This window comes from Cricetulus griseus, chromosome 8, assembly GCF_003668045.3.
Source record: "Cricetulus griseus strain 17A/GY chromosome 8, alternate assembly CriGri-PICRH-1.0, whole genome shotgun sequence".
Taxonomy (NCBI): domain Eukaryota; kingdom Metazoa; phylum Chordata; class Mammalia; order Rodentia; family Cricetidae; genus Cricetulus; species Cricetulus griseus.
In genome coordinates, this window is record NC_048601.1 from 55,005,570 (window position 1) to 55,032,567 (window position 26,998).

The 26,998-nt window shown below is 48.9% G+C and overlaps 1 protein-coding gene across 3 annotated transcripts in view; it reads left to right on the top strand.

Moving 5' to 3' along the window:
• The window catches only part of Eefsec (eukaryotic elongation factor, selenocysteine-tRNA specific), a 203,752-nt gene that overhangs the window by 157,477 nt on the left and 19,277 nt on the right, over positions 1-26,998 (top strand). Inside the window, exons 5-7 of one of the 3 annotated variants that reach the window (XM_027428684.2) lie at positions 7,423-8,082; positions 20,672-20,828; positions 23,059-23,157. In XM_027428684.2, the coding sequence (XP_027284485.1) occupies positions 7,423-8,082; positions 20,672-20,828; positions 23,059-23,157 (916 nt within the window). The remainder of the gene's footprint in view (positions 1-7,422; positions 8,083-20,671; positions 20,829-23,058; positions 23,158-26,998) is intronic. The other 2 variants (XM_027428686.2, XM_035448590.1) reach the window with 2 other exon arrangements.

Here is a 26,998-nt window from a genome sequence, read left to right on the forward strand (position 1 = left end):
TAACCCTTGTGAACATCAATAAAGATGAGAATAAATGATTTGGTGGGGAGATGGCTCAGTGGGTAAAGAGCTTGTAGACCTGAGCTCTGATCCCTGCCATATAAGAAAGCTGGGTGTGGCAGTACATATCTATAGCTCCAGCGCTTGGAGGGAGGCTGCAGATCCCTGAGGCTGCTGACCATTCTAGCTGAGTCAGTGAGAAACCTTGTCTTGCATAAGGTGAAAAGCATTGAGGAAGGCACTTTAATGTTGACCTCTAGCCCCCACAAGCGTATACCACACATACCAAGATAACATATATAGATACATGCTATGTGTATGTACTCTAATATGAATAGATGTCAGAAATACAATGCCAAAGGAGAGCCAATAGTAAACAGTGGAACCGTGCCATCCTGTATACTAACAAGTGTGTATATTACTCAGGAACACATACATGGATGTAAATGTATAAAATAGGACACAGTGAATTCATGAGGGTAGTTGCTGCAAGTCTGTCAGTCAGGAGAGGAATAGGATTGGGATTTTAGCTCCTGGCAGAGGAACACAGGTGATATCACTTGATTCTTTGGTTTTTAATGGCTTTAATTTCTCTAAAAATAAGTGGTTAGAATAGAGTGCCCCAGGCTGACCTGTATTTTGCTCTCCAGCCCAACCTGGCCCAGCAGGGAGGCCCCTGGCAGCCCCCAGAGGCTCATATGTGCTGTCCTCACACAGAGCCCTGAGTTTGTCTTTTTCTGTGTGTGATGCGATTAAATGCATTAGGGAGAGCAAAATGTCTTATCTGTACACAGCCTTGCTCGAAGAAGAGGGAGAAATAAGAGCAGCCAAATTGAAACCTTATTAAACAAAATTGGTTAGGTCTGATGGAGCCCAACCTACACTGATCTTTAAAAGCTTATTTCATTTTTCCCCTCTAGTCTGAACCTCTTTGAATTGAAGTAACTGATCCTGCTGTTGTAAGCTCATTAGCGTCAGACCCGTGTGTCTCTTTTCTGCCCCAATTTACATCTTATTAAGTCACAGCAATGCTGTGCAGTGCTGACCTCGGCCAGGGCACAGGCTCATTATCAGAGTCAAGTTGGGTAAGACTGGTCCAGCTCCTCATAACTGGTACCACCACTCCAGAAACTGCTGCATGTCACAAAGTCTGTTCAGCTCAAACTGGGCAGCTGCACAAGCACCTGTGGACTGTGCAGAAATCCGAGGGCCTTAAATACTGCTGCTCCTCCAAAGAGCATAATGTCAAACTCATACGGCAAGGGGCTGCCAGGGTCCTGCTGCACTGTCTTGAAGCCCTTTGTATGGCATTACACTCATCCTATACATAGTTTTGGTATTAGTGCCTAACCTTGGCAGGCCCAGTTTCCTGGTCTATGTAGTGAGACCACCACCAGCAAGCTAGAAGACTCTTCCATGAGAGTTTCATGAGCACACCTACAGTTCCTCTATCTGCACACCAACAGAAAAATAGTACAGCAGAGGACTAGGGGTTTATCAGTCAGGGTTCCCTGCAGAAACAAAACTGATAAAGTGAATATATACATTTATATGTACACACACACACACACACACACACACACACACAGGCTTACAGGCTGGGTCCAGCTACTCCAAAATGGTTGTCTACTAATGGAAGATGCAAAAATCCAGGAGTTTCTCAGTCCACGAGGCTGAGAAACTGGTCTTCAGTATGTGCCAGAATCCTGAAGAAGTACTCTCTAATGCAATGAAGGAATGAACTTGCCAGCAAGAGCAAAGGCAATCAAGCAAAGTGAAAAGGCTTCCTTCTTCCATGTCCTTTATGTGAGTGCCACAAAAAGGTGTGGCCCAGATTAAAAGTATATCTTCCCATCTCAAAAAAAAAAAAAAAAAAAAAAAAAAAAAAAAAAAAAAAAAAACTCAGGACAAAAGGGGGGGGGGCTCTTCCTACTTTAAATGGTTTAATTAAGAAAAATCCTTCACAGGTGTACCCAACCACTTGGGTCTTAGTTAATTCCAGATGTAGTCACGTTGACAACCAAAATTAGCTATCACAGGGTTTGGTAGAGTGTTCGCCTAATATGCATGAGGACCTGGGTTAAAGCCTCAACACCACATGAACCAGATGTGGCACACTTGTAATTCTGGCATGTGAAAGATTGAGGCAGGAGGATCAGAAGTTCAAGGTTGTTATCCTCTACGTAGTGAGTTCAAAGCCAGCCTTGACTACACAAGACCATCTAAAAAATAAGACAATTATTTTAAAAAACCTAGTGGGAGAACCCAACCCAATTGGGCCCAGACAGTGGCATCATGTACAACCTTAAGAAAACTAAGTTACAGATACTTCAGAACTGGAGATGGTGTATCAGGCATTAGACTCTGTGTGCCCTCTTTTCCATGAAGGTAGCAAAGTGAACCTGCAGTGCAAACTGGGTGCTGGGAAAACCATCGGGCTTAGTTTGCATGAGGATATTCCCACCCTTTGCCAGGGCAGACAGCACAGTGGCTCAGACCGAGTGTTTGGGGAAAGGTAGGCCTGGCTGTATCTGCTAGCACTACCAAGGCTTTAAGGCAAGTATTCTTTTCTCAGCTCCTTCCTCACCCACCAGAGGGCCTTGGTGGAGTTGGTCAAGTTGTGGTGGTATGCGATCACCTGTCTAGAATTTTGGACACTTATGCTCTAGGGACAGCATACTGCTACTCACTTACAATCTGTAGCCACCTATGGGTCAACACCCCAGAAGCTTGACAGGGAGGGCGATCTGTGCCCAGCTCCAGTGGCCTGGGCTTTCGGTTCTGCTCAGCTGCTCAGGAGAGGAGACTGAGTGTCAGGCCTGCCTTGCAGGCTGGCATTTATTGTCCCAAGTCTTAGCCTATTTGCTTTGTGACCTTGGAGACATCACAAACCTCTGTTTCTTCATCCATAAAATTGAATGTAAAAATATTGACCTGCCTCGTGGGGTTTTTATGTAGAATAACTGACCCAGATGATGGCAAAGCTTCTTTGTTAATCAGAAAGGACCAAAGTGCTTAGCAAGCACAAACTTGAGTTTTAGAAAATTGTTTGCCTGCTTGATGTATTCCTCCCCCCCCCCTTCCTCCCTGAGTTTGCACCTTCTTTCCTTTGCAGGGCTGAGATCAGAGGATAGAGGCCCCCTGTGTAATCCTGCTCATGGCACAACAGTGTCCCAGCCCTATCTCCTAGCCTCTGCGCATTCTAACTGCTCACCAGAGAACCAGGACAGGGCCTACCATAGTAGGGGCCATGACAAGGCTATGCTGGGCCTACCTAGAAGGCAAGGTTGTTGCTCTTGGTGACCAGTGTAGCTATGTGAGCATGGAGAACCAGGAAGTAGCATACATATTTCACCTAAGGTCTGGGAATGTAAAGCTACCATTTTGAGACAATGATGCCCAAAGGAGCTTTTCTGTTTTGTTAACAGAGGACGAGGGTGGGATGTGGTGGGTGGAATGGGAATTTGTCATGTAACATTGGCCACACTCTCTAGGATTCTACTTCTAGGCCATTGACTGTGTGTTACTGAGAACTTTCATGAGCTCAGACCCTTGGTCATCACCCAACACAAGACAGGTCTTTCACTACCTGGGACCTGTCCTTGTCTCCATATCTTCCTCATCCCAGCGTACACTTTGAAGCTAAGCACGATGACACATACCTATAATCTTGGCACATACCTGTGAACTTGGGAGATGGAAGCTAGAGAATCAGGAGTCCAGGGCATGAGACTGTCTTGAAAATACGGTGACAATAATAACAGAAATGTAACTTGACCTCTGAGGAGCTTCTTTGTCCAGTTTCCCTCTGTCCTGCTTCATTTCTCCTCCATCTGTTGTCCACTCTGTGGACAAAGTACTTCTTTAAAGATGCATGCAAGCCAGGTGTGATGGGCACATCCGTAACCCTTACACTCGAGAGGCTACACCAGGAAGACCTCGAGTTCAAGGCCAGCCTGGGCTACATAGCAAAACTCATTCAGAAAACAAACCCCAAGGTGTCATAGCAGGCTCACCTGGTTTGCCTTTCTTACATGGTAGAAGTGGTCTTCAGCCTTATGCCCCAACCCAACCCCCAGCATCCTACTCACTTCCAGTTTCTCAGAGGACCACATTCTCCTCACAAGGACCTTAGATTTGTTCTCCCCCAATTGCTGGGTCTCCTGTGCATGGTGGTTCTTCCTGGTCCCAGCTCCATGCTACCTCTTCAGACAAGCTGGCCAGCTTTCCTAAATCCTATTTCCTCTTCTCTCTGTGTACCTCCCCACAGCCATACAATTAACATCATTAATTGCAGATTTAGCTCTTACTCCATCTCCAGGTAGCAGACCCCCGTGAGTCCCAATGCTGTTGGTTTCTTCCCACATCCTGGCCCTGGGCTTACATGTGAAAGGAATGGAGCAGGCATGTTGATACACATGTGCTAGCTCATTCTGCATGTTCGAGGAATGCTTGGTGGCCTTCGAGTCTCTGGATAGTCTCACAAAACAAGAAAATGAGTGAGTGGGAGGAAAGCCTGTCTCTGTACTGTTAGTGTCTAGGTCAGCCCTCCATTCTTGGCCTCCCCGAGTGTAATGCAAGCTCACTGACGACTGGTGGTACTGTCTGCTTGTGCCCGGGAGAGCCAAAGGAGTGGCTTGCCGCCTGTCCCCATCTTTATCTGCTTCACAATTTCCTGTCTTGGCCCTTGGAATCTTGATCTTCGGTTATTTGCCTCTCTGCTCTTATGCCCTCGCAAGGCATTCTTTATTATTTCAGTCCTGAGAACATGAGCCTGTTGAAAGGAGAGCATGCTGTGAGGGAAGCCCGCCTGGAGCTGGGTGGGAGCAGCAAGCAATGCTAAGAAATCTAGCAATGCCAGACTGTAAAGATGTACAGCAGCTAGGCTTACACCCTGATGGTAGAAGTGTATGTCTATGTTTAGAGACCTGAACCCTCACTCCTGAGACCCTGAAGTCCTTGAGAGCGCACCTTGCATATAGGTACCTGGTCAGATCCTTATGAGAGGAGAGGCTCATTGTAGCACTTCCAGCAACAATCCTGAGTACTGCAGATGAGTGTGAACAGGAGCCCAGCTCAAGCTAAGGATAAACCTCTGGCAGGCAGTCCCCAGCCACTGACCTGCAGGTACCCACGCATGTAGGGTTCTCAGTGCCCTGTCTACAGTGCACTCCTTCAGAAAACCCAGCCGCCCACACAAGGCCGTGTGCTCAGCAACTACTACTGCATGTGTTATAACCCTGGACATAGTCATGTGTGTGTAGGAAAGGAGAGGGAGTGCTCAACACCAAATTCCAGACGGTGGGTCCCTGCACCACGGCATGCAGCATGTTTCCAGGGAGGGAGTGCACAATAAGATCAAGGACTGATGACTTTGGGGTTCTGGAGGGGCAATCACTGATAGGCTTACAGGTGGTGTTCACTGCCTTAAGTGAAACCCACCTCGCAGAAGTGGTGACTGCTCTGGAAAGCAGGATCAGGGTCTGAGTGTGCAGCTTTTCTTGGGGTGCATGTAAGGAAGCCCTTCCCAAAGTGCCCTGGGTATCAAAAGGAAGGAACCTAACCCGGAAGAAAATCCTGGCAAAGCACAGGACATTGAGAATCACCGTGTGTGGCTTATGGCTTAAGAAGAGTGTTATGCACATGGATTGCAGAGGGTTGTAGTTGGGCGGTGCTGTATGAAGAGTTTTACTGAAGGCTGGGGGGCCCCCACCTTCTCCAGAGTGCTTCCCAGGTGCCTGAGGGTCTGAGGAGTATGGCAGCCTCGCCGTGTAAAGGGGCCTTTGGTGACTGAAGGCCCTTCCTGCTGCTGAGAGCTGTAAGACTGGAGCCCTGGAAGTCACTGACACACTTTCCTCCTTGGATCTACAATGTAGAGCACTGCCCCAGGGACCCCGCCCCCATCACCCACTGGCTCCTAGGCCACCTCAGAGAAGGCTTGCATTTCCCTTTGATTGATCTGGGCTGCAGCTTTTGACACTGCTTCTCACTTTCTCTGCCCTCTGACCCTGTGGGTGGGGAGTTAATGATCTTTAAACAAACACTTGAGTTTGATACTCTGGTGAAAGGCTCTGGGCCTGAGTGCCACCAGCACAGTGTTGGCCCTGTGTCCAGGAGGAAAAGTGTGGGTGCCTGCCTCCAGCTCCAGTGACAGGGATGTTTGTAACTAAATCATAAAGATCCAGCCTCATTCTGTTCCTCCTGCTGGGTTTTCTGAAATGGGTTTCATGCACTCTGCTTTGTTCAACTGAGATTGTTTGATGGCATCTCGTGAATGGGGCATAGGAGGAATGCCACCATCTTGGGCTCTGCTGTGCCTGCTCCTGATTTGCAGACTGTGAAGGCAGAAGCCTGCTCTATATGAAGTCAACATTAACTTTCAGAAAGTGAGATAAGATCACATTGCCCCATGGGTAACTCTAGGCAGTCTCACATGATATGCATGGCGCCTAGGCCTTGACCTCTAGCCTGCAACTGCCCTCCTGCCTCTTTATTGATGGCTTAGCCTCACAGGAGGCTTCATCTTTGGTCCTGGCCCTTACTGGTGCCTCCGCCTAGAGCTATCTCTCTCTTGGATCTTCACAGTCCTCAGCTCAGGGGCTGCCTCTGTAGAGCTCTTCTCCCTGCTTGTGCAAAAGTCAGAGCCTGCCCCACCCTAAACTATATTATGTTTCTCATGGCTCATGCACCTACATTGTAGAATTGTGTTTCAGTAAATATCAACACATGTTTTCATGTATTAATTTATGTTATATAAAGTAACATTAATATATCTGCTGGGTAGATAATTTTTCCTGTTTCTATATATTGAGTTCTTTGAAACAGAACTAGTTCTGGTCTTTCTAGAATAGAGTCTGGCACATGTTAGACACTGGGACCCCATCAAATAACCAGAGAAAGACCCTTCTCAGAGAGCTCTCCGCCTTGGCAAGCTGCCACAGGCTAGACAGTGGGGGTTTCATGGGTGAGGAGAGGCAGAAGGGCAGGCCACTCAGGAATCATGGACAAGTCCTGCCCTTAGTCACAGACTCCATAGCTTGCCATCTGACCTGAACTTTCAAAGCAAATGGCACACTGGTAGACCGAGGAGCTGGGTGTCAAGGCTATGCAGAGGGCTAGAATGTACTGGAATGGCTGATGAAAAGGAAGAAGCTGGAGGGTGGAGACCGGGATGAAGCAGCTTCCGGAGGACAGAGGGAACTGACTAGGGTGACCACTGTTCTTCTGCTGGCACAGGGATGAGATTTGGGAAGCGGCCTAGCCTGGGCCTTTGCTCTTAGGAGTGCTGCTTTCATTGCCCAAGAAGGTCTGGACCTCCACTAGGACTGGGGATGAGTGGATTTGGGGCATAGAGGCAGAATCAGCCCAGCCCCAGCTTCAAGGCTTATGATTTCATATGTTCTCCCTCTCATTCCTGACCAGGTGGTGAAAAAAGTAAAGTCCATGCAGATGTTCCACACACCCGTCACCTCTGCCACACAAGGAGATCGACTGGGCATCTGTGTCACCCAGTTTGACCCCAAGCTGTTGGAACGTGGGCTGGTATGTGCACCTGAGTCTCTGCACACCATTCATGCAGCCCTCATCTCTGTGGAAAAGATCCCTTACTTCCGGGGCCTCCTGCAGACTAAGGCCAAGTTCCATATCACCGTGGGCCACGAGACAGTCATGGGCCGCATGCTGTTCTTCAGCCCTGCTCCTGACAACTTTGACCTGGAGCCCACACTTGATTCTTTCGACCTCTCCCGGGAATACCTCTTCCAAGAGCAGTACCTCTGCAAGGACTCCATGCCCACAGCCACAGAAGGTGGTGATGAGGTGGACAGAAAAGCGGATGACACTCCAGGAGGCCAGTGCCCCCGGCAACAGTGGGCCCTGGTAGAGTTTGAGAAGCCAGTCACCTGCCCCCAACTATGCTTGGTGATTGGTTCCAGACTGGATGCCGACATTCATACCAACACATGCCGGCTGGCCTTCCATGGTGTCTTGCTACAAGGATTGGAAGACAAGAACTACACAGAGAGCTTCCTACCAGCACTGAGGGTGTACAAGCTGAAGCACAAGCATGGTCTTGTGGAGCGGGTAAGCTCAGCCCTTGGATTCCTTCCTCTCCCTGCTCAGTACTAGGCCCAAGTGTGGGCTTGGACCAGAGTCAGAAGTCCTTAGGTTTTAGACTAGATAGTTAAGGCCAGGGTCCAAGGCAACCTGAGTGCTTTCCATCATGCCCTCATAAAGCTGGACTATAGCCATACCCTCCAGGTTAGCAGACTGGGGCCTCTCCCAAAGGCTTTCTGCCTTTGCTAGACCCTGTGCATCATGCAGCTGGCCCCTGCCAAGCCCAGCCCAGGTTCTCATGACCAGTGGGAGTACCTGGCACAGTCCAGGTCCACTTCACCTACAAGGTAGGAAAGGGCTAGTGGTTCATAGATACAAATAACAAGAGGAGGAAGACCAGAAAAGTCACTGGCTACCTGAGCACCTTGGGGTCACTATGACTGGACAAAGCCCAGGGATGCAGGCCTGACACTGGAGTCTACACAATGTGGTACCTTTCTTGAAGTTGAGTGGGAATCCAGGCCTAGAATTAAGGGCTCCTGGGTATCCAGGCCTCTCACCGTCTCTTCTAACTAGCCATACCACAGGGCTTGGTAGCTGTGTGTGGTCCCAGGGTGTATCTGGGCTCCCACCAAATCAGCACAAAGGCAGCCCCCCTCCCCATCTTAGTGTAGCTGCTAGTACAAGGCCTGACCCTTGTGTAGTACCCACCTAGGGCATACAGGCACACACTCCTGGGACTGTCTTTTCCCCCTGCTCTTCTGCTTCATCAGATCAGCCCCACAGCTCAGGACCTTGGCCTGGGTGAGTTCCATCCACCTCAGCACAGCAGAGATGCTTCTGCAGATGGGGTGATAAAGTGAGCGTCGCTGTTCATCCAGCTTGATTTATTAGTAGCATTATAGTGTGTAATTATTCTGTAGTAAAGTATCTATCGGAGAATAATGTCTTCTTGGTATGGCTCCAGATCTAATTGTTCTCCCTCAGGCCTGTCACTTCCTTAGAGAATTGGGGGGGTGGGGGGAGACTAGTGAGGAGCAAGGAAACACACAGTTGAAGTGACCCAGGCCTCCCAAGAGCAACAGAAAGGGTCTGGAGACATGCTGATCTGTGTCCTATCACTAGTCCAGGGCAGCCCAGGGCCACCAACCTTTTCATACTTTGTCCAAGGAGGCATCAGACCATAGATTTTCAGTCACACTATCAGATCCCACGTAGGCAGCCCTGAGAGCCACGGGCTTCTCCAACCACCAAGGATGGCTATTTGGTCTCAGTAGGTGCATCCATCTGAATGTAGACAGTCTTGACCTCACAGGCATGAAGCGTGACCTTCACATTTGAGAACTGGTTCTCATCAGGTAAAGCCAGAACAGCAGAGTTCCCAAGTGCCCAGAAAGATTGCTCTGAGGGGCAGCTATGCTTGGCAAGTTCTCTAATGGAATTGAACCCAGAGGGATAGGGGAAAAGTGTGTGTGTGTGTGTGTGTGTGTGTGTGTGTGTGTGTGTGTGTGTGTGTGTGTGTACCAATGATGCACCCCCAGTCCAAGGATGAAAGGCCGAAAGGTCTCTGGAGAAAAGGAGTCCATGTTGAACAGCTGAAGAAGCTAGAGTCTCATATCCACAGCAATAGGGAGTGATAAACATGCTGGCTCAAAAGAGTGGAGCTTGTATACATAGGTAGTCTTTGCAAGGCAGAAAAGTATCCTGAACTCTCATCCTTGACTGTACTGGCTGACTCCAAACATTCTGAGGTGTGCCTCTGCCAAAGAAGTTTCTGGGTGGTCATGTCATCTTACAAAGGTTAAATCTGATATCTTAGGCAGATCTCTACCCCATGCTCTGCAATACTGGGCAGACTTGGTGCACTGGCCCTGTCCTACGAACACTCAGTCAGCTCAGGTACCTGAGATGTCCTAAGTTGCTAGTAAAGAGAGGCCCCTCTTCATAGATAGGTGTGAGTGGACACTTACCATCTGAGCATGGACGAAGGCATCTGGGCCCCTGTTCCTGCTGCCCATAAAGGTGTCATCTTTCATAGTTCTATGGAGTTCCTGTGTTTATGCCAGCCTTGGATACACAAGGAGGAGGCCCAAGATCATCCACACAGTAGAGGCTCAGACTGAAATAGAAACAGCGTGCAAAATAACGTTAATCAGGATCCTGCAGGCAGTGCTTGACACCAGGAGATGCTAACTCTGCGGCAGTCTCTGCTGTGCTTGCTCTACTGCCTGTGGATGGTGCCTGAACACGTGGGTGTTCCTCAGAGTAAGTGCTACCTGGGCCCAGCCTGAACAACTGTTCTTACTCCAAATTTAGTCATCTTAAAGAAGCTTATTTTCTCTGGATACTTTTTTTTCAACTGGTGCAATCAAACACAATTTAATTAACTTACCATTAGTAAATAGCTTTCTTTACTTGGCTAACAAATGAGCCACCCAGAAACTTTGGTACCAGCTTCATTCCCATTTTTAATTATTTTGTATCTACAGTGATGGAATATACTATTTTAAGTGGTCTCATTTTTCTAATCATTGTTTTTCTGTGAGATAGGAATATTGTAATGTCAGGTATGTTGAGTTAACATAAATAATTACAAGCACAGGGCTTTGCCAATGGGCTCAATAAGATGATGCCCTGTATGCCATTGAGCCCCACAGTGCACCCCTTGAATCCCATTTCATCTTGTTTTCACATGAGGCGTCCACACTACTAACAGAAATCACTAGCACTCCAGAGGCAGAGGCAGAGGCAGGAGGATCTCTCTCTGAGTTCGAGGCCAGCCTGGTCTACATAACAAGTTGCAAGGCAGCCTGGACTACATATAAAAATTTGAAAGGTTTAAATGAAGTGTTATTCTCCACTGAGGTATAGATTGCACATGAGTTCCTTCCACAGAGTACAGAATGGAAAGTGAAAGGTTGAGAAACTTTGCAAACCTGTCTCTAAAAAAACAAAAACAAACAAATCTCTAGGTGAGTGTGGGGTGGTGTGGGCTGTTGGCCGTCAATGTTCCTGTAGTTGCAAGTCGTCCCTGAATGCCTAGTTCAGTCTGTGCCTCAATTGTTTCCTTGCTAATAAGGCCCAGAAATAGCTGTGAGCTGCACCTAAATACGGTTTTGTTTAATTAAAACTTTCCATTAGTGAACACTAAAATTTAACTTTTGCTTAGTTTTCATGTATCATGAAATATTCTTTTCAAAAAATGTTTTTCAGCTCATTAGGCAAAAAGCTATTCTTAACTCACAAGCCATCTAAGAACAGGTCCAGGCAGAGTCTGACCCTCTGGTCAGTTTGCTGTTCCCTGTCTACGAGGTAAACAGCTCTTGCTGAAGCATGCTCTTCCTGTGAGGGAATCCTGGTCACAGCTACAGCTGACCAGCTCTGCTTGCTCCGCAGCCCCAGGAATTGGGTCATGGAGTAGGGGCTCACAGAGGTAAAGGCATCTGGAGTGTCACTCAGGAGGGGGAGAAAGGGGAATCTGAAGGGCTGGAAGCTCTCTGGAGATGCTCCACAGGCTGGCCTGTCTGGCAGTGGACTAGCACTTGGAGAGTAGGGGGATCATTTGAAGGTTCACTGTTTGAAAGGAAAACATAAAACATGAATCAGATTTTTAGCACAGAGAAAGAATGAATGGAATGGAAAAGTTGGAAGAAATGCTTGTTCACAGAAGGAAAACTGGAATGAACTTGATAAACCAACAAAAATAAGAAAAACAAGAATAATATCAAGAAATGATGACAGAGATACAAAGGAAAAAATTAAGACATACTTGCCATACTAAATAAATCCCAGCTATAAAGACAGACCAGACTAATAGATTGAATTAAAACATAAACTCTACTGACATGCTGTGTCTAAGAAGCAAAAGTAAAAACTAAAGGCTGTCAGGAGACTAAGCAGAAAGGTCAAATGAGTGGATAGTTACTTTAACAGAGAAGTCACAGCTATGAAGCAAAGAGAGGTAGCACGTAGTAACAAAGGCACAGTTACAGACCTGGACCAAATACAGTAAAAGTAAAACCCAACGGGAACCCAGGGAGATGGGGTGTGTATTTTCAAACGAAATGTTCAACCTCCCTTAGGGCATTTATAAATGAAAGTGTTAGGTCCATAGAAGTGTAGGCTTGTAAAGATCTGGCAGAAATTATGAGTTGCTAAAGGTATGTCAAAGCTGAGCGGAACTACTGGGCCCTGTCCTCAACAGGCTGCTGGTGCAGTACAGATTTAGACATACAGCTGTTATGAGCCAGAGGTCAGAAAAGTGGGTCTTCCTGTGGGCCAGCAGGGACAAAAGCCCATGGATGGGGTGGAAAACTGAGAGGCAGGAGAGGAGGAACAGAACTCCACCTAAGGTGGGGCAGGCACAGAAGGGTGGGCCCTGAGCAGCTAAAGAGCCCCTGGTCAGACATGGAAGAACCTGGAGGGTTCCAGAAGGGCTGCTTCTGTGACACAAAGACCCTGAGCCACGGGGGAAGCCCTCAGCCAGGCCACCCCGCTAGCACCAGGTGATAAGGTCAGGGCCTCTTCTTGGAATAGGGGGTTGGGTGGGCTTGAAACAGAGTGGCTTCGGTTCCCCAGGCTGGAATCACCCCAGAGCTAGACCTACAGAAGCTGTCCTGTGAAGGCTTCAGGCATCATCTTACCTGCCCTGCCACATCCTGTGATTCAAGGCTTCCTATCCCAGTTTATCTGGATCACAAGAGCTCCCAGGCCTGACAGAACCTGATCCATGGGCTACATTTCTCCTCCATAGCAGCTGTACCCTCTTTGACATCAAGAAAGAAGTGAGGCAGGTGAGACTTGGTGCCCAGTACATCCTGACTTCAGCACCACCCTTCTGCCTCACTGTGGTCCTCGACATCTGGCAGCCCACACAGCCCCCCACAAATAATGGTGCATGGGATAAAGGTCCTGCCAGCTCCTACTATAGAATCTCTTAGATATGGAACCCTTACAGAACCAGACAGCACTGTGCACAGCACTAAAGTAGGCCCCAGGGTGTGGCAAGTGGATAAAGAATAGAAAACAAACATGGAAAGTTCTGGTGCTTTGCCAGCCATAAGGTGGCCCTTGTTCAGCCCTGTGTATCGTGCCCATAGCTCACATGAGCATTGCTCATGGCACAGATCCCTGGGTCTAGGCTGAGTAGTGGCAAGAAGCTGCCCCCACTTGGGGGGTGGGGGATCAAGCCAGGCATACTGGCTACTGCAGGTCTGGCCCCATGGCGCCAATCAGAAAGGCCTCAGGCTGGACTTCAGGAGCCTGAGGCATGGACCCAACCAAGTGTAAACATACAGACGCCACCAGGAGCACTGGCCAGCTTTGAAGTCTGACCAGCACTGCCTCAGGCTCCTGGCTCTACTTAGCTCTGCTGCTGATGGTTTGTTAAGCCTGCCCAGGGCCCAAGGGAACCTACCACCTGCTTCTTGTGAGCAGGGACAGCCCAGGCCTGGGGGTCCTGTGCAGGTCATCTGCAGCACCCCAACCCCTGGAGGAAGTTGCTTCCTGGTCTTTCAGTCTGTCATGTTTTTCTTGCCTGTAGGCTCCCAGCCAACAGGTGGAGGCTGTGGACCCTTGAACAGACGGTCCCAGGAGGCAGAGGCTATGAAGGTCCACTGCAGCAGGTTGCTTTCCTCATGCTGTAACCTGACCATAGCCCCAGCCTCTCTCCTGGCTTCCAGGGTCAGAGGCTGATGGCTGGAGCCCAGCTCCACTGCTCACCCACTTTGGAGATTGCATTCATTTTCAAAAATAGATACAAGGTCAGGTGACTGGACATGGTAGAAAGCTGGCTCTGGAAACTAGGAGTGAGTTGGGGCACAGACTAGAATGGCTATGACATGTCACTCCTCTAACCTGACTCCTCTGTAAGAGTGCTGTGTGGGGAGTGGAGTGCACATGTGAGAAGGGCCAAGTAGCTGGCATATAGTCTGTGCCCTATAAAATACTCATCTCCTTTTCCCCGTGGAGGGCAGCTGGCAGGGAGCCATCACTTAGGACCACTTTAGCCCTGACAGATGTTTTACCCAGGAGGAGCTCAGGTGATGGCTGCACATATGGAACAGGTATGGAATGCTCAGGGAAGGAGGAGGCCTGGCCTGAGGGAAGCAAACTTAGGAGCCTGAGCACCTGTGGTGATCAGAGCAGAGGTGTAGCGCAGCTGTCTCAGGCAGTAGTAGCCTGTTGTGAGGCACTTCACTGGCCCACCCCAGGCCTTGGGTTCTGAGATGAGATGAGACCAATGCAGGCTAACTTACTTTCCTAGGGTTCACACAGGGCTTATGATGAAGCTACTCATTGCTCACAGACTTTGGTGCCAGAAGCATTTTCTTATCCCTGTGGCAACCTTGAGAAGCAAAGAACGGTTTCTGATATTACAGAAGCAGAGCCTGAGGTACAGCAGGGTGAACTGGTTTGCCTGGGTGCTACAGTGGTAGGGTAAGAACCAGCCCCATCCCATGGGTTACTCCAGGACCTCTGCTTTTCCACCAGGCCATGCTGCTGGGCAGGAAGAGGAAGAGGACAGTGCTTTCTGCCTGATCTGTAAAGGGCACGCTATTGTGGCTGTCAGTGTCAGTGACTTCAGGTAGACTAGAAGAGGGCACGCCTCATTATCAAGGGGCTTCTGCCTCCTGAGACTGCTGGTCCCCTCTTCTCTCAGGATACTGTCCAGAGTGGAAGGGAGAAGTGGATATACCAGGGCTACCCTACTGACCATCAATACTGAGTGTTGATCCTGTCTTCCTTCCTGTCCATAAGTCCTGATCCCTGCATCTGGGCTTTCTGGGTATGTTAGATCATCTGTCTCACATGTCCCTCCATCCCCCACTTCAGTGTGACATTTGCTAATGCTGAGTCTGTTCTAATGGTCATTCTGCTCTCAAGTCTTAGTGTTCTGGCCAGTATCAATGTCCTTATCCTAACAACCTATGTCATGAAAATACTGAGGTTCGGAAAAGTCTCCTGCCCCAGGCCATGATGCTATAACAGACATGACTAGAACTAAAGCAACTAGAGCCATTTCCCTTGTGGGAACACAGGGCCCTCCCTCCTCACTGTAGTGGGGAGCCTGGCTCAGCTCTCTTCACAGTGACTTCCCTTCCTGCCCGGTGAACTAGTCGAAGCTTCGGAACTTGGGCAATTCCCAAGCTTCATCCTGGGAACTAAGCCCTGGAAGAGAGACACATGTAATGACATAATTATGTGCACCAGCAGCCAAGTCCCTGCTCAAAAGCTGGGGACAATGGGGACTCTCCTGGCATGGCAGCAAGAGCCTGGACTTGGATGCACAGCTGTAACTGCTGAGGGAGCTTGATCCCTCTAGCAACCACAGGCGGGTAGATGAAGCAAATTACTCATGAAAACAGTGAAAGTCCCCACTTGAGCTATTGTGACCGCTGGCCTGTATTCAGCATTGTCCCCAGGAACAAGGCCACCAGCAAACCCCATAGGCATTGCCTTCAGTTTGACATTGGTGATTGATTCAGAATTCAAGCCCTCCAACTGCTCTGGCAAGGCTCTCCTTGTGGTGCGCTGGTGTCTGCTCTCCGTAGTCTCCTCTCACTACAAGTCTGTGAGTTGAGCCGCTGGACTTCTTTGATGTGTTCTGGGTTGAGTGCCATACCACATGCAGCTAAACTGGGCAGCCTGAAAGAGTGCTAGGCTTCAGGTCCCACTCTGTTGCCAGCTCCACCTTCCTTCCCTGTGTCCTCCCTCTAGACTACTTATGGGAAATGGAGTCCCTAACCACAGAGACTGTTGTTCCTGAGCTGCCTAGCAAGGGTTAAGGCATCTAGCACCCCTGGGCTGGGCTTCCACCGCTGAGTCAGCCAGTTAACATTGACCCAGGGGTACCCAGACACCAGAGAAAACCATGCTGGATTCATTCACAATCGTGACATCTCACCTGCCCCTTAGGTCTTGTGAGGAGTAGATACAGCAACCCCTGCCTGGGCTCTGAGCAGCAGGAGCACAGGCACCCACCAGGCAGCCTGTGGTGAAATGGACTTGATGGTCTCCTCTGCCCTCCAGCACTGTCCTCAGGAGTAACCACAGTCATAGTGCCACCCTAGGTCACCCTCAGTCTCCTCTGTGGGGCTGACTCAATGCAAAGACCACACACTCACTCAGTTCTGTAAAGTGATAGTAGGAGCTATAAGCAGGCATGACCAGTAGTATCCAGGGAGTGCACAGGGACTTAGGGGTTGAACTGCATCTCCACCCTTCCTGGGCTTAACCTACACTTGGGAATAGAGACACGGAGGTTAGTGGAGGACATGGTGAACCTACTTGGTACTAGTACGTCTTCCGGCCAGGCCATAAAACAAGAAAGCAGGAATGACAGAAACACTTCTTTTCGATTTTAAATCCTTTTGGCTACCACTCTTGCCATAGCAGAACTGAAGCCAGCCAGCAAGTTGGAGCCCCTGTAGCCTCTGGTGAAGCCAGTAAAAGCTCACTAATTCCACACCTTGACCTGGATTCTTAAAACAATACTGTGGTGCTGGGCATGGTGGCACACGCCTTTAATCCCAGCACTCAGGAGACAGAGGCAGGGGGATCTCTGAATTCAAGGCCAGCCAGCTCTACAGAGTGAGCTCCAGGACAGCCAGAGCTACACAGAGAGACCCTGTCTCAAAAAACAAACAAATAAAAATATTGTGATAATATAGGTCCATGCATAGGGCTTCATACACACCAACTGCCCTACAGGACTGGTGGCTCACCTACCACTGGTCAGCCAGATGAGAACATAGCAAGTGTAGAGCCCTAGCCCTTTACCCTCTGCCTTGTTTAGGTAGCACTAAAACTAACTTCAGGGACTTCTCTGGCATGAAAGTTCCAAAGCTTTTTGACATTCTCCTGATGTTAACAGAAGTACTCTCCTCTTGGCAAGGACCTGGTTTATGGAAAGAGGGACACACCACTCTCTTTGTGGCATTTGACTTATAACATTTTATAGCTGACGGTAAGGAGCCTTCTGGAGGTCTTTGCTACTATATAGCACACCACCCAGCTCTATGTACAGGAAGTCAGGCCCATAGTCTCACTGGACAGCTAGCTCTGGCCACTGAGCTGCAGAGTTGAGTAAGCAGCATCTGGGCTGGAATCAGCCCTAATGTCTTCTGAAGAGGACTAAAAATAAATAAATAAATAAATAGCTGGAGGGAAGAGGAGGGGCTGGTGCATACCATGCCTTTAATCCCAGCATTTGGAAGGCAGAGGCAGGAGAAACTCCTTGAGTTTGAGGCCAGCCTGTTCTACAGAGTGAATTCCAGGACAGCCAGGATTACAGAGAAATCCTTTCTGGGGGCTAGGGCGGGAAGGGATGGGATGATGACCATTTTTCCACTGGGTCCTTTTATAGAAGAATCCTGTCACCCCTGGACATATCACATGAATGATAAAGTTTTGTCCCCCAGAAGCAAAGAGCCACCCAGCTTCCCACCCGTTCTTTCTCCCTCAGTTCCATGTGTTATGGAACTTATGTTTTCCCCATCATCTCTGAACATATGTGTACCAAGCTCTGTGAGATGTGGATATAAAAAACGAATCCCTTTCCTTGAAGGACTTTTAATCCTTTGCAGGATTAAATGGACAAGTTCAGAACCAGAAGTTCTACCTTCCAACATGGGGTAGGGAAGGCTACCCGAAACAGGATGCAGAGTGGAACCTGGGTTGATAGGGAGAATCCCCCAGTGGACAGAGGAAAAGTGATAGAAGCATGGTAGAAGGGCCTGGGGAGGCTGTCGGGTCACTGAGGCCTGAGTTCATCCCATCTAGGCCTATTCTGACTGGCCATGCATACCCACAGATGCCAGCTAGGTATCTGCCTTGATGTTGCACCATAGGTACTTGGGACGAATGAATAGGATGAGCTTGATATTGATTGAAGTAATGAGCTTGGGGGAGGTTGTTTGTTTGTTTGTTTGTTTGTTTGTTTGTTTTTCCGAACCAGGATCTCACTGTGTAGCTCTGGCTCTCCTGGAATTTGCTCTGTCAACCAGGCTGCTCTCAAACTCAGGGAACCTCCTGACTTTACCTCTCAAGTTCTGGGATTAAAGGCATGTGCCACCACCACCTAGCTGAATTTTTATTTTTGTAAAGACAGGGTCTTACTAAAGATGCTTTTTAAAGATGCTTTCAGAGTAAGCTATGTATGAGCTCTTGAAGGGAGCTATATCATGCTGACTGCTGGTCTGGGTTTCAGCATAGACTTTGCAAAGGGCCTGGCAGGCCTGGGCCAGATCCCTGTGTGCTGCTCCTCAAATCTGACTCCGTTAGGTAGGATGAAGTCCCTGAAGGCAATGAAGAAGAGGGAGGCCCAGAGGTGACATGATAGACAGCCCATAGCAACAAGGACTGATCATGACTTGAACACTTTCAGTCATAAGGACATGGACTGCTCAAACTAGAGTCATTAGGCCAGTTAAGCTAAGTATCCAAGCCACGCCAGTCTAGGCTGCAGGGGTGAACAGTAACAGATCCTGCCCTCTTGGGCAGCGAGCCCAGCTCTTCAGTGACCATTTTGTGGTTGTGGGGATGGGTTTCTGTGAAACAGCAAGCTCCCATCTTGTGCCATTTGTAATTAGAGATGTCCAGGCTGGGTAGCAAGGCATAGCTTTCATAAAGCCTCATCAGAGGAACTTCCTGGATGCCAGTGGGCAGAAGGCTGGCACTGCTGGCTCAGAGGGCCCAGTAGACAGACGTACCCTCCAAGAGCAGGAGCTATCTGGGGGAGCGTGCTGGAGCCATCTCGAAGGGAAAGGAGGAGTTGCTATATGGGAAAGAGGCTTGTGAGTTACAGAGGGCTGCACAAGTGGAGATTGTAATTCTTATCATTGTTTGTATCCAATTCATCAATCACCAGGAGAGAAGGAATGTGGTGCCTTTTATCTACTGCTATGAATCAAGGAGAATGGGATATGTTTTTCCAAAAGGTTTTTAGGGTAAATGAGACAGTTTCTACTTTTCAAAACAATCCATCTAGGGTGCATGGCCAGACCCAGGCATCCTTAGTAGCACCGAGACAGCCCAATAGCATGTACCTCAGAAGGGGATAGCCACTAGAAGTAGCTGGAAGAAACTGTCCTCTACTGTATCTATCAAGAAAGAATAGGTTTGCCTGGTTAGAGTGAAAGACAAATTCTTCCCTGTTTATTTTGATTTTTTTGTTTTGGTTTCCATTTGTTTTTTGGTTTTTTTTTTTTTTTTTTTTTTTTTTTCCCGTTGCGGGGACGGGGTTCAAGACAGGGTTTCCTTGGATAGCCCTGGCTGACCTGGAACTTGCCCTGTAGACCAGGCTGGCCTCAAACTACCAAATGGTGGGATTAAAGGCATGTGGCACCACTGCCTGGCTTAATTTTTAATTTTAATTTTGAACACATCATTCATTCATTTCAAAGGTTAGAATGTAGGACAGATACATAGTGAAAAATTCTCCAGGCACTCCACACCCTTCCCCTGAGGCAGCAGCTTCTTCTGATTCCATATACCTCTATTGCACACAGCTTTGCTAGTGCCCACCCAGTGCCCTGTGTCCTTCATACTTTTTCCTCTTTGTGGTCACAGTGTAGCCAGGGGGAGCCATGCACCATTTTTCTGCATGCAGGCTGGAACTTTGGATTGATTCAAGACACTGATAGTGGGTAGCCTGTGTGCTGTCAGTTCCCACATGGACAGGTATATCTAAATGGCATTTTCCTAGAAGCAGCATGCGTGGCTGAGAGGTCTGTGGATGCATTTTCCATAGCAGTTGCCAGAATATAATAGGGTCTTATAATAGGGTCTGACTTAGTGGCTAAGAACAGCATCTGCAGAGGGGGTTGGTGAGGACAAGAACCAGCCAGGCAGAGGAGGGGTCTCACTCCCAGCCATGATAAATAAAGCTCTTATTGAAAAGACGCTGGCAGGCTAGGTACAGACACAGCCAGGCTGGGGGCAGGAACATACATGGAAGAAGACAGCTCAGAAGGATCCGTTCAGGATACTCCCCAGCCAACAACTTCATTCACATGTGCCTTTTCTCAACCTGAGTACCCACAAAGAGACAAGGAGACAGCCAACGTCCCCGGCAGGGATGTGAGCCTTGAAGGAATGGGCCTGGCAAGGCAGCCGGGGCCAGGGACCATAAGGAATCTTGCCTGGAACTAGACTAACGGGGCATCACAGAGGGGAGGTGGGTGGCTGAGAATGGGTAGTGGGTACAACACAGTGAGCAAAGAAAGGCTTCAACCAAGGCATGTGGGTAAGGCAGGATGGAAAGTCAGGGCTGCTCCTTAGACTCTCCTAGGTGGGGAAGCCAGAGCCAGGACTGCTGCTCCACAGAGCCACAGGAGCCCCTGAAGCAGAGGCAGGGAATATGACCCAAGGCCACCTCTGTCCCTTGAGCTCTCTGAACTTGTATCTTGGCTTTAGCATGGGATTCCTGAAGTTGCCTGTTGAGCCTTCTTAGTGCCTGTATTAAGGGAATATGGTGATTATTTAGTAGCAGCTAGCTCAGACCTTATCCCTACTCTGTATACATCATTATATGTAAGGTGGGTCCAGCAATTCACCACCCCAGAGTCAGTTCTCAGCATGCACTACTAATACCTCTTCTCCTATGTGGGGACAGGTAATGGATGACTACAGCGTGATTGGACGCTCCCTGTTCAAAAAGGAGACCAACATCCAGCTCTTTGTGGGGCTTAAGGTGCAGCTGTCTACAGGGGAGCAGGGCATCATCGACAGTGCCTTCGGCCAGAGTGGCAAGTTCAAAATCCACATCCCTGGTGAGTGCAGTTGCATCTGTGCAGAGTGTGAGAGATGGCAGGCCTGAGCACAGTCAGGACAGCATTGCTAGCCTTAGCCTCTGGCTAGGAAGCCAGCATGAGTCCTGAGAGGGTCTGGACAGGCGCGAGGTTAGGGTTGAATTTTATCCCACTATTTACTATTTTGGACACACCTCAGCTTCCTCATGATGTCGGCATTGATCTTACAGAAAGCTCAGAGGAGAAGGGGAAGGGAAAGCCTGCCTGCCAGGGCTGGCACAGCGCCATGGTGCCCAGTAGGTTCAAACAAATTGTAGAGACCATCAGGCTCAGGGCCGTGTTCATGGCTGGGTCAGGGTGTACACTTACTTCTGGAAGTGGAGCCTCTGTGTTTCTTTCATATAGTCATTCCTTAGGTCATGTGTGTATTTAAACAATCTGCATTTTATTGAAGCCAACTGTGTTATCAAGTCAACACTTAGTACTAGAGGTATGGAGGTTGTTGTGGAAGAAGACAGTGCCAGGCAAGTACACAGTCCTGAGCTGGGGCATGTAAGGTGCATGAGGGCTTGAGCTGGAACTTAGCTGGGTGTGGGAGTGTTTGAGGACTGCAGGTCTAGGGGTCCTAAGTGTGAGAGGTCTGGGGAGGTGTCACGTACTGGGTGCTTCAGGGCTGTGTGTCGGAGTTGATGTGCGGAAGGTCACTGGCCAGAGTATACTGGGAGGTTGAACAGGTAGTGCACAGGTTACAGGCAGGGCTTATGCACAGTTCCTTATGGTACAGGAGGCACTGAGTGTCTGTTTGTAATAATGCATTATGATGCTCAATCTTCTACCTCCACAAATTTACAGGAACCCATCTCTGATAGCACACAGACTCATGTAGTTCTCTGTGGCTCTAGGACCCTGGTTGGAAAAGGAGGCTAGACGTGAAGGAGGGTTTAGATGAGATGAGCAAGGCATCAGCTTGGTTTGTAATTTCTTGGCTAGAACAACCCTGATTCAAGCCAGGAAGTAGGGCTCCTTGGCCATACCTCAGGTAAGGCTAGGGAGCCCAGAGGGCCACAGATAACATTGCCCTCTCACAAAGGAAGGCAGTAGTCACCAGAGGCACTGTCTCTCTGTGCCTCTCTGTTTGGCGCTAGGAAGTAGGAGATAGGCCCAGCAGAGACAAGGACTACTGTCTTATATAGCCAGCTTCATACCAGCTGAGCGCACAGCTCAACTAAAACACAAGGCCTGCACTCAAAGACTTCACAGCCAGTTCTCCAACTACTCTGCAGTACTCTCCATCTACTCTGCAGAGTCCCCATTGTGTCATCCCTTGCTCGGCTCTGGGACTACCAAAGCGAACACAATCGGGGTGACTGTGTTTGTGGAGCTTCCAGTGAGTAGTAAACGTGACGTCAGGCACCACAACAGTTCCCAACATCACTGGTTGAACGATTCACAGCTCTGAAAATCTGGAGCTGGGAATCCAAGATCAGAGAGTGGGCAAGGCTAGTCTCTCCATGGTTTACAAATGTCTTTTATGTCTTCATGTAGCCATCTCTGTTTATCTGTCTTAATCTTGTGTAGACACCAGTCATATTTTATTAAAACTAACATTAGCAATCTCATTGTAACTTGATCTCTTTAAAGGCTATCTCCAACAGCAAGCAGTCTCAAGCTGAGGGAGCTGGGGGTCTGTGCGTTTGTGTGAGTGTGAGTGTAGGGACACTTGATCAGCCTGCAGCAGGTGTGAAGACGGACCATGTATAGGTGTTCCCATGTTTGCATTGCCACTAGTCACATTAATGCTGGGCAGGAAGGTATATAATGTTACAACATCTCACAGCAAAGCCCTTGACTGAATCTAGGGTTGGAAAGGTTTCCCAAGAAGGTGACATGGCTCCCAAGACTGTACTTAGAACACACACACAGGCCAGTGGGCACCAGCAAATAATGTGTCCTGTCATGGCATCAGTGCCCATGATGACTGGTGATGAAGAGGATGGTTAAGCAGGTAGAGTCAGAGCCTGGGATCCAGTCTCACCTATGTGCAAGGTGATCACTGCTCATCAGTGGGCCACAGGAATGTGTGTAGATGAGCATCTGTGATGCCTTTGGAAGTCAGGGCCAAGACCTGAGCCAGCAGCACAAGGCAGAGACTGACTGGAGATGTCCTGCCCTCCATGTGCTCATGGAGATAAAGAGGGAGGAACCGCCGCTCCCTCCAAACCTTCTGCACACATCCCCTCCTGTTTTCCAGCTGTGGCCTGTGTCTTGGTGACACCTGAACCCAGTACACTGGTTTTACCTCCTTTCCATGAGAAGTCTGGTACAGAAGACTTCAGAGCTAGCTTCTTAGGTAAGCCCTAAGGGAAGGGGTCATGGGAGAGAGAGCACATGACCCTCCCCTTCCAAAGGAGAATAGGAGGTGATGAGGAAGTTCCCCAGGCAACAGAAGGAAGAAAATCATCCGGGATAGAAGGAACAGAGAGTGCTAAGTCACAGAGACTGGACAGAGTGCAACATAATTTGAGAATGTTGAATAATAACAGAGTGTAATAGTCATTGAACATTGTGCTGTGTGGGACATTGTTCTAAGTGCTTTCTGTATTGTAGCCATTTACTTTGGTGTTCCAGAATGCTAGTTTGGGAACAGTTTTTAAGCAATGGTACTTCTGTCCCCCATCAAGGTCTTATAGGAAGTCAAATAGTGGCAGGGACCCCAGGATACTCCTTGCTGCTCACTCTCTGTCTCAGCCCAGAGGCTTGTCTTTGGATGGTGAAAAGAAGAAACTTGTACTTGGCATCTAGTCTTGGCAAAAACTGGCCATCTTGACTTTGGGTCTAGATCCTTCTGTCATGGGGATGCCCTGTGCACTGAGGGTGCTTTCTAGTACCCCCAGTCTCTTCTCCCGGGTGCCAGTACCCTGCCACAGACTGCACCATACTGGGCCACTGTGTCTTGGGTACATTCAAAGATGGGTTTCCCTATGCAGAGCTCTGTACTTGACACATTAACACAGACACTTGATTCATTCATAGAGAGCCTCGGTGGTTCAATTATTGACCAGAGGCATTGCTAGCCAAAGACAACCCCTGTCAGTCACACACCAGGAGCACAGAAGAGGTCTGGATGGAGAGGGACAGAATATTATACTCTGTGTCAACCATGGCTGGTGCTGAACACCAGCTTCTGCCTAAGGTGTGTAACAGAAATCAGTCTTCCATCTTGTAACAGCCCTCTGTGGTGGGCTCTCAGAGAAGCTGTCACTCACTTCAGATCTGATGATAAGAAAGTGTACCCGTCTTGAAGGCTGGACAGGTCCTGCGCCCTCCCTGCTAAAGCAGAGTTCTCAATTTGGTGTCTATAGGACAGTGCCAAACAGTCGACATAACACATGTTGGCAGTAGCAACTACACCTATAAATGCCATCTTCATCATTTCTTGGGCTTCTTCCTGTTGGGGTGCCTCAGAATGCCAAGAGGTAAAACAGTCACAACCTCAGGAGGCCCCAGGCCAAGTGAGCCTTCCATCCACAGCTCTCAGAGTCTACAGGTGACAAGATGAACTTGCCAGGTCAAGTGCATTACCAGGTTACATGACTGAGAAAGGTAGGGACTTTGTTGGACCCAGCAGAGCCCATCGAGATGCTGAGAACTGGGGCTGCAGTGGGATCTGAGGCTTAGTCTGGGAACCAAGCGGCTGGGGTGTGTAGGGACCCAGTGCTTGCCCTGTAGACTCCAGATTCACCATATTCTTGCCACCATCCTCTGGCTGAATTTGAGGCCTACTATGGGTGTACCTGGGAGCATCTGTGGCCTGAAGAGGACTCACTGTGAACTGAAATTTAGCTACCACTGCCCAACAATGAATAAGGTCCCCTGGCTCCAGTGGGTCTAGGATGAGGGGGCTGTGCTGTGAGTTGGTGTTCATTTAGGGGTCAGGAGAGACAGCTGCATGACTATGGCGAAGAGCTCCTCCCTCCATGGCACAACTTCCTGCAGCAGAGGCTGCTGCTCTAGTCCCAGGCCTCGCCATTCAGGATCCACGCACTCTGTCCCATTTCTCTGTGTAAGATCTATGTAGGGAACCAGAAGGATCCAGGCATCCTGGTCTTAAACCGGATATCACTGGATTCACAGATTATGTTATCCTGAAAAGCTGGAGAAACATAAAGAGAGCGTTTTGTTATATTTCCTTCCACAGTGTGTGCACACGTGTGTGCACGAGTATGTGTGCTCACACACTCCCGGGGACCAGAAGTCAACCTCAATTATTATTCTTTAAGAACTGTCTGCCTTGGTTTTAGGGTGGTTGTTTGGTTGGTTTTTGTTTTTAAGACTGGGTCTCTCACCTGGAGCTCACAAGGCCAGCATGCTCCAAGCTCTTTCACCTTTCCAGTGCTGGGATTGCAAGCACACACCACCACACTGGGTGTTTTTTATGTATGTTCTGGGGATTGAACTCAGGTTCTCATGGTTCTGCATGCAGCAAGTGCTTTAGCAGCTTGGATATCTCACCAGCCCTCTGGCACTTTTCACTATCACAGGTGTGATGAGGAGGGTACATGGTCAGGAACAAGGGCAGAACACACACACACACACACACACACACACACACACACACCCCGCCCCACCTTGTTTGCAGGCTATTCGGACTGCAATGTCCACAGGATGTACTATCCCAAAGTAAGTGCCATGTCATCAGATTACATAGGTGGGATTGGAAGACCAGTTCCTTCACTTGTCAAATAGCCACTTCCAAATTCCAATGGCTGGTCCCCATGGAAGGTGTGATATCAGTCATTCTCAGCAGCTCTGGTACCTTTTTATCTGGCCTAGCAGAATTTGCCAGAGGCCAATCTGGGCCTGGGTCTGGTGTCTGGGAAGCAGGAAAGAGTTTCTGTGAGAGCTCAGGGTGGATTGACTGTTCCACACCCAAGGCCCTCACCAGTGAGCTAATCAGCCTCTGTCCTAGGTAAGAGGTTTCTGGCTAGCCTCTTCCCATCCCATTCGGGGACGTGACTTCTCACACAGGATAGGGGCTTGACCTGTGTGTCTGTCTCCAAATGGGAAAATGGGAAACAAAACAATTTTTATACCTGCAACCTAAAAGTAATAGCTCTGTCTGTCTCAGCTGTGAGCCAGCTCAGGGCAGTAGGAGACAGCTCTGTCCTCATTCTCCTTGCTTAGTGTTTCCTTTATTTATCATCTCACCTTTCAGGAGAGGCTGGTCCACATGGTTCCAATGCTAGCCCACACCTTGTATTGAGCACCTAAGCTCTCCACACAGTGTTGGGTGCTGTGAGTTTTCATTGCAGCTGTCCTTGGTGGAGTGCAAGGTAGCCAACCACCTAAACTGAGTCTGGACACAGAAACCCAGGGCTCCATAAATGTTCAGTGTTTCCAGCTCCTGTGTTATGAAGAGCATTGCTGGAGCATCTTCATAAGTTTACTGTAATATGAACAGTGTTGTCTTAGGATTGGTTCTCAGAAGTTAAACTGTTCTAATTTTCCACAAAGAAAACACCAGATATTTAGACATTGAGTCACCTCACTCAACACTACTGGATTTCAGCTTTTCTATTCCAGGTATTCTCTGTAGTCCATCCTCTCCACTTAGGGCTCATTTATATTTCTTTGATGACTACTGAAGTCACTATTACTTCCCACCCCCAATCTATTCTCGTGTGTGTGCACAAACATACACATACACACACACACACACACACACACACACACACACACACTACAAAGGCTGTAGCTCCCAGCCTGGACCAAGCCAACTGCACAGTCTCCACTTCTGGGGCTGGTCTGCTGATTCTAACCATAGACCATGTAGCATAAGCACATCAACCCAGTACCCCATGTGGGGTGCTGCTGCCAGATAGCCCTTGGTCCTCCTCAGCATCTGCACCTCTGATCCAAAGGCCTTGTACTATGCCCTGAACCCAGGGCCTGTGGTGGCAGTTCTGTCGATCTACACTTGCTTGAGCTGAGACCCTTCAGAAGAAGTTGTGGCTCAGAGCACTGGCAAGAAGGCTTTTCAGAGCCTGAAGAAGGTATCCTGTCCTAGTCTAGATAGCCTATGAGCCCTAGGCACCCTGCTGGGCTGCTGCCCATTGCATCCCTTGCTGCCCTGGCCAGAGCATGTTTCTGGGAGCTCTCCTTCTCTGAGGATACTTGGCAGAGGAAGTCAG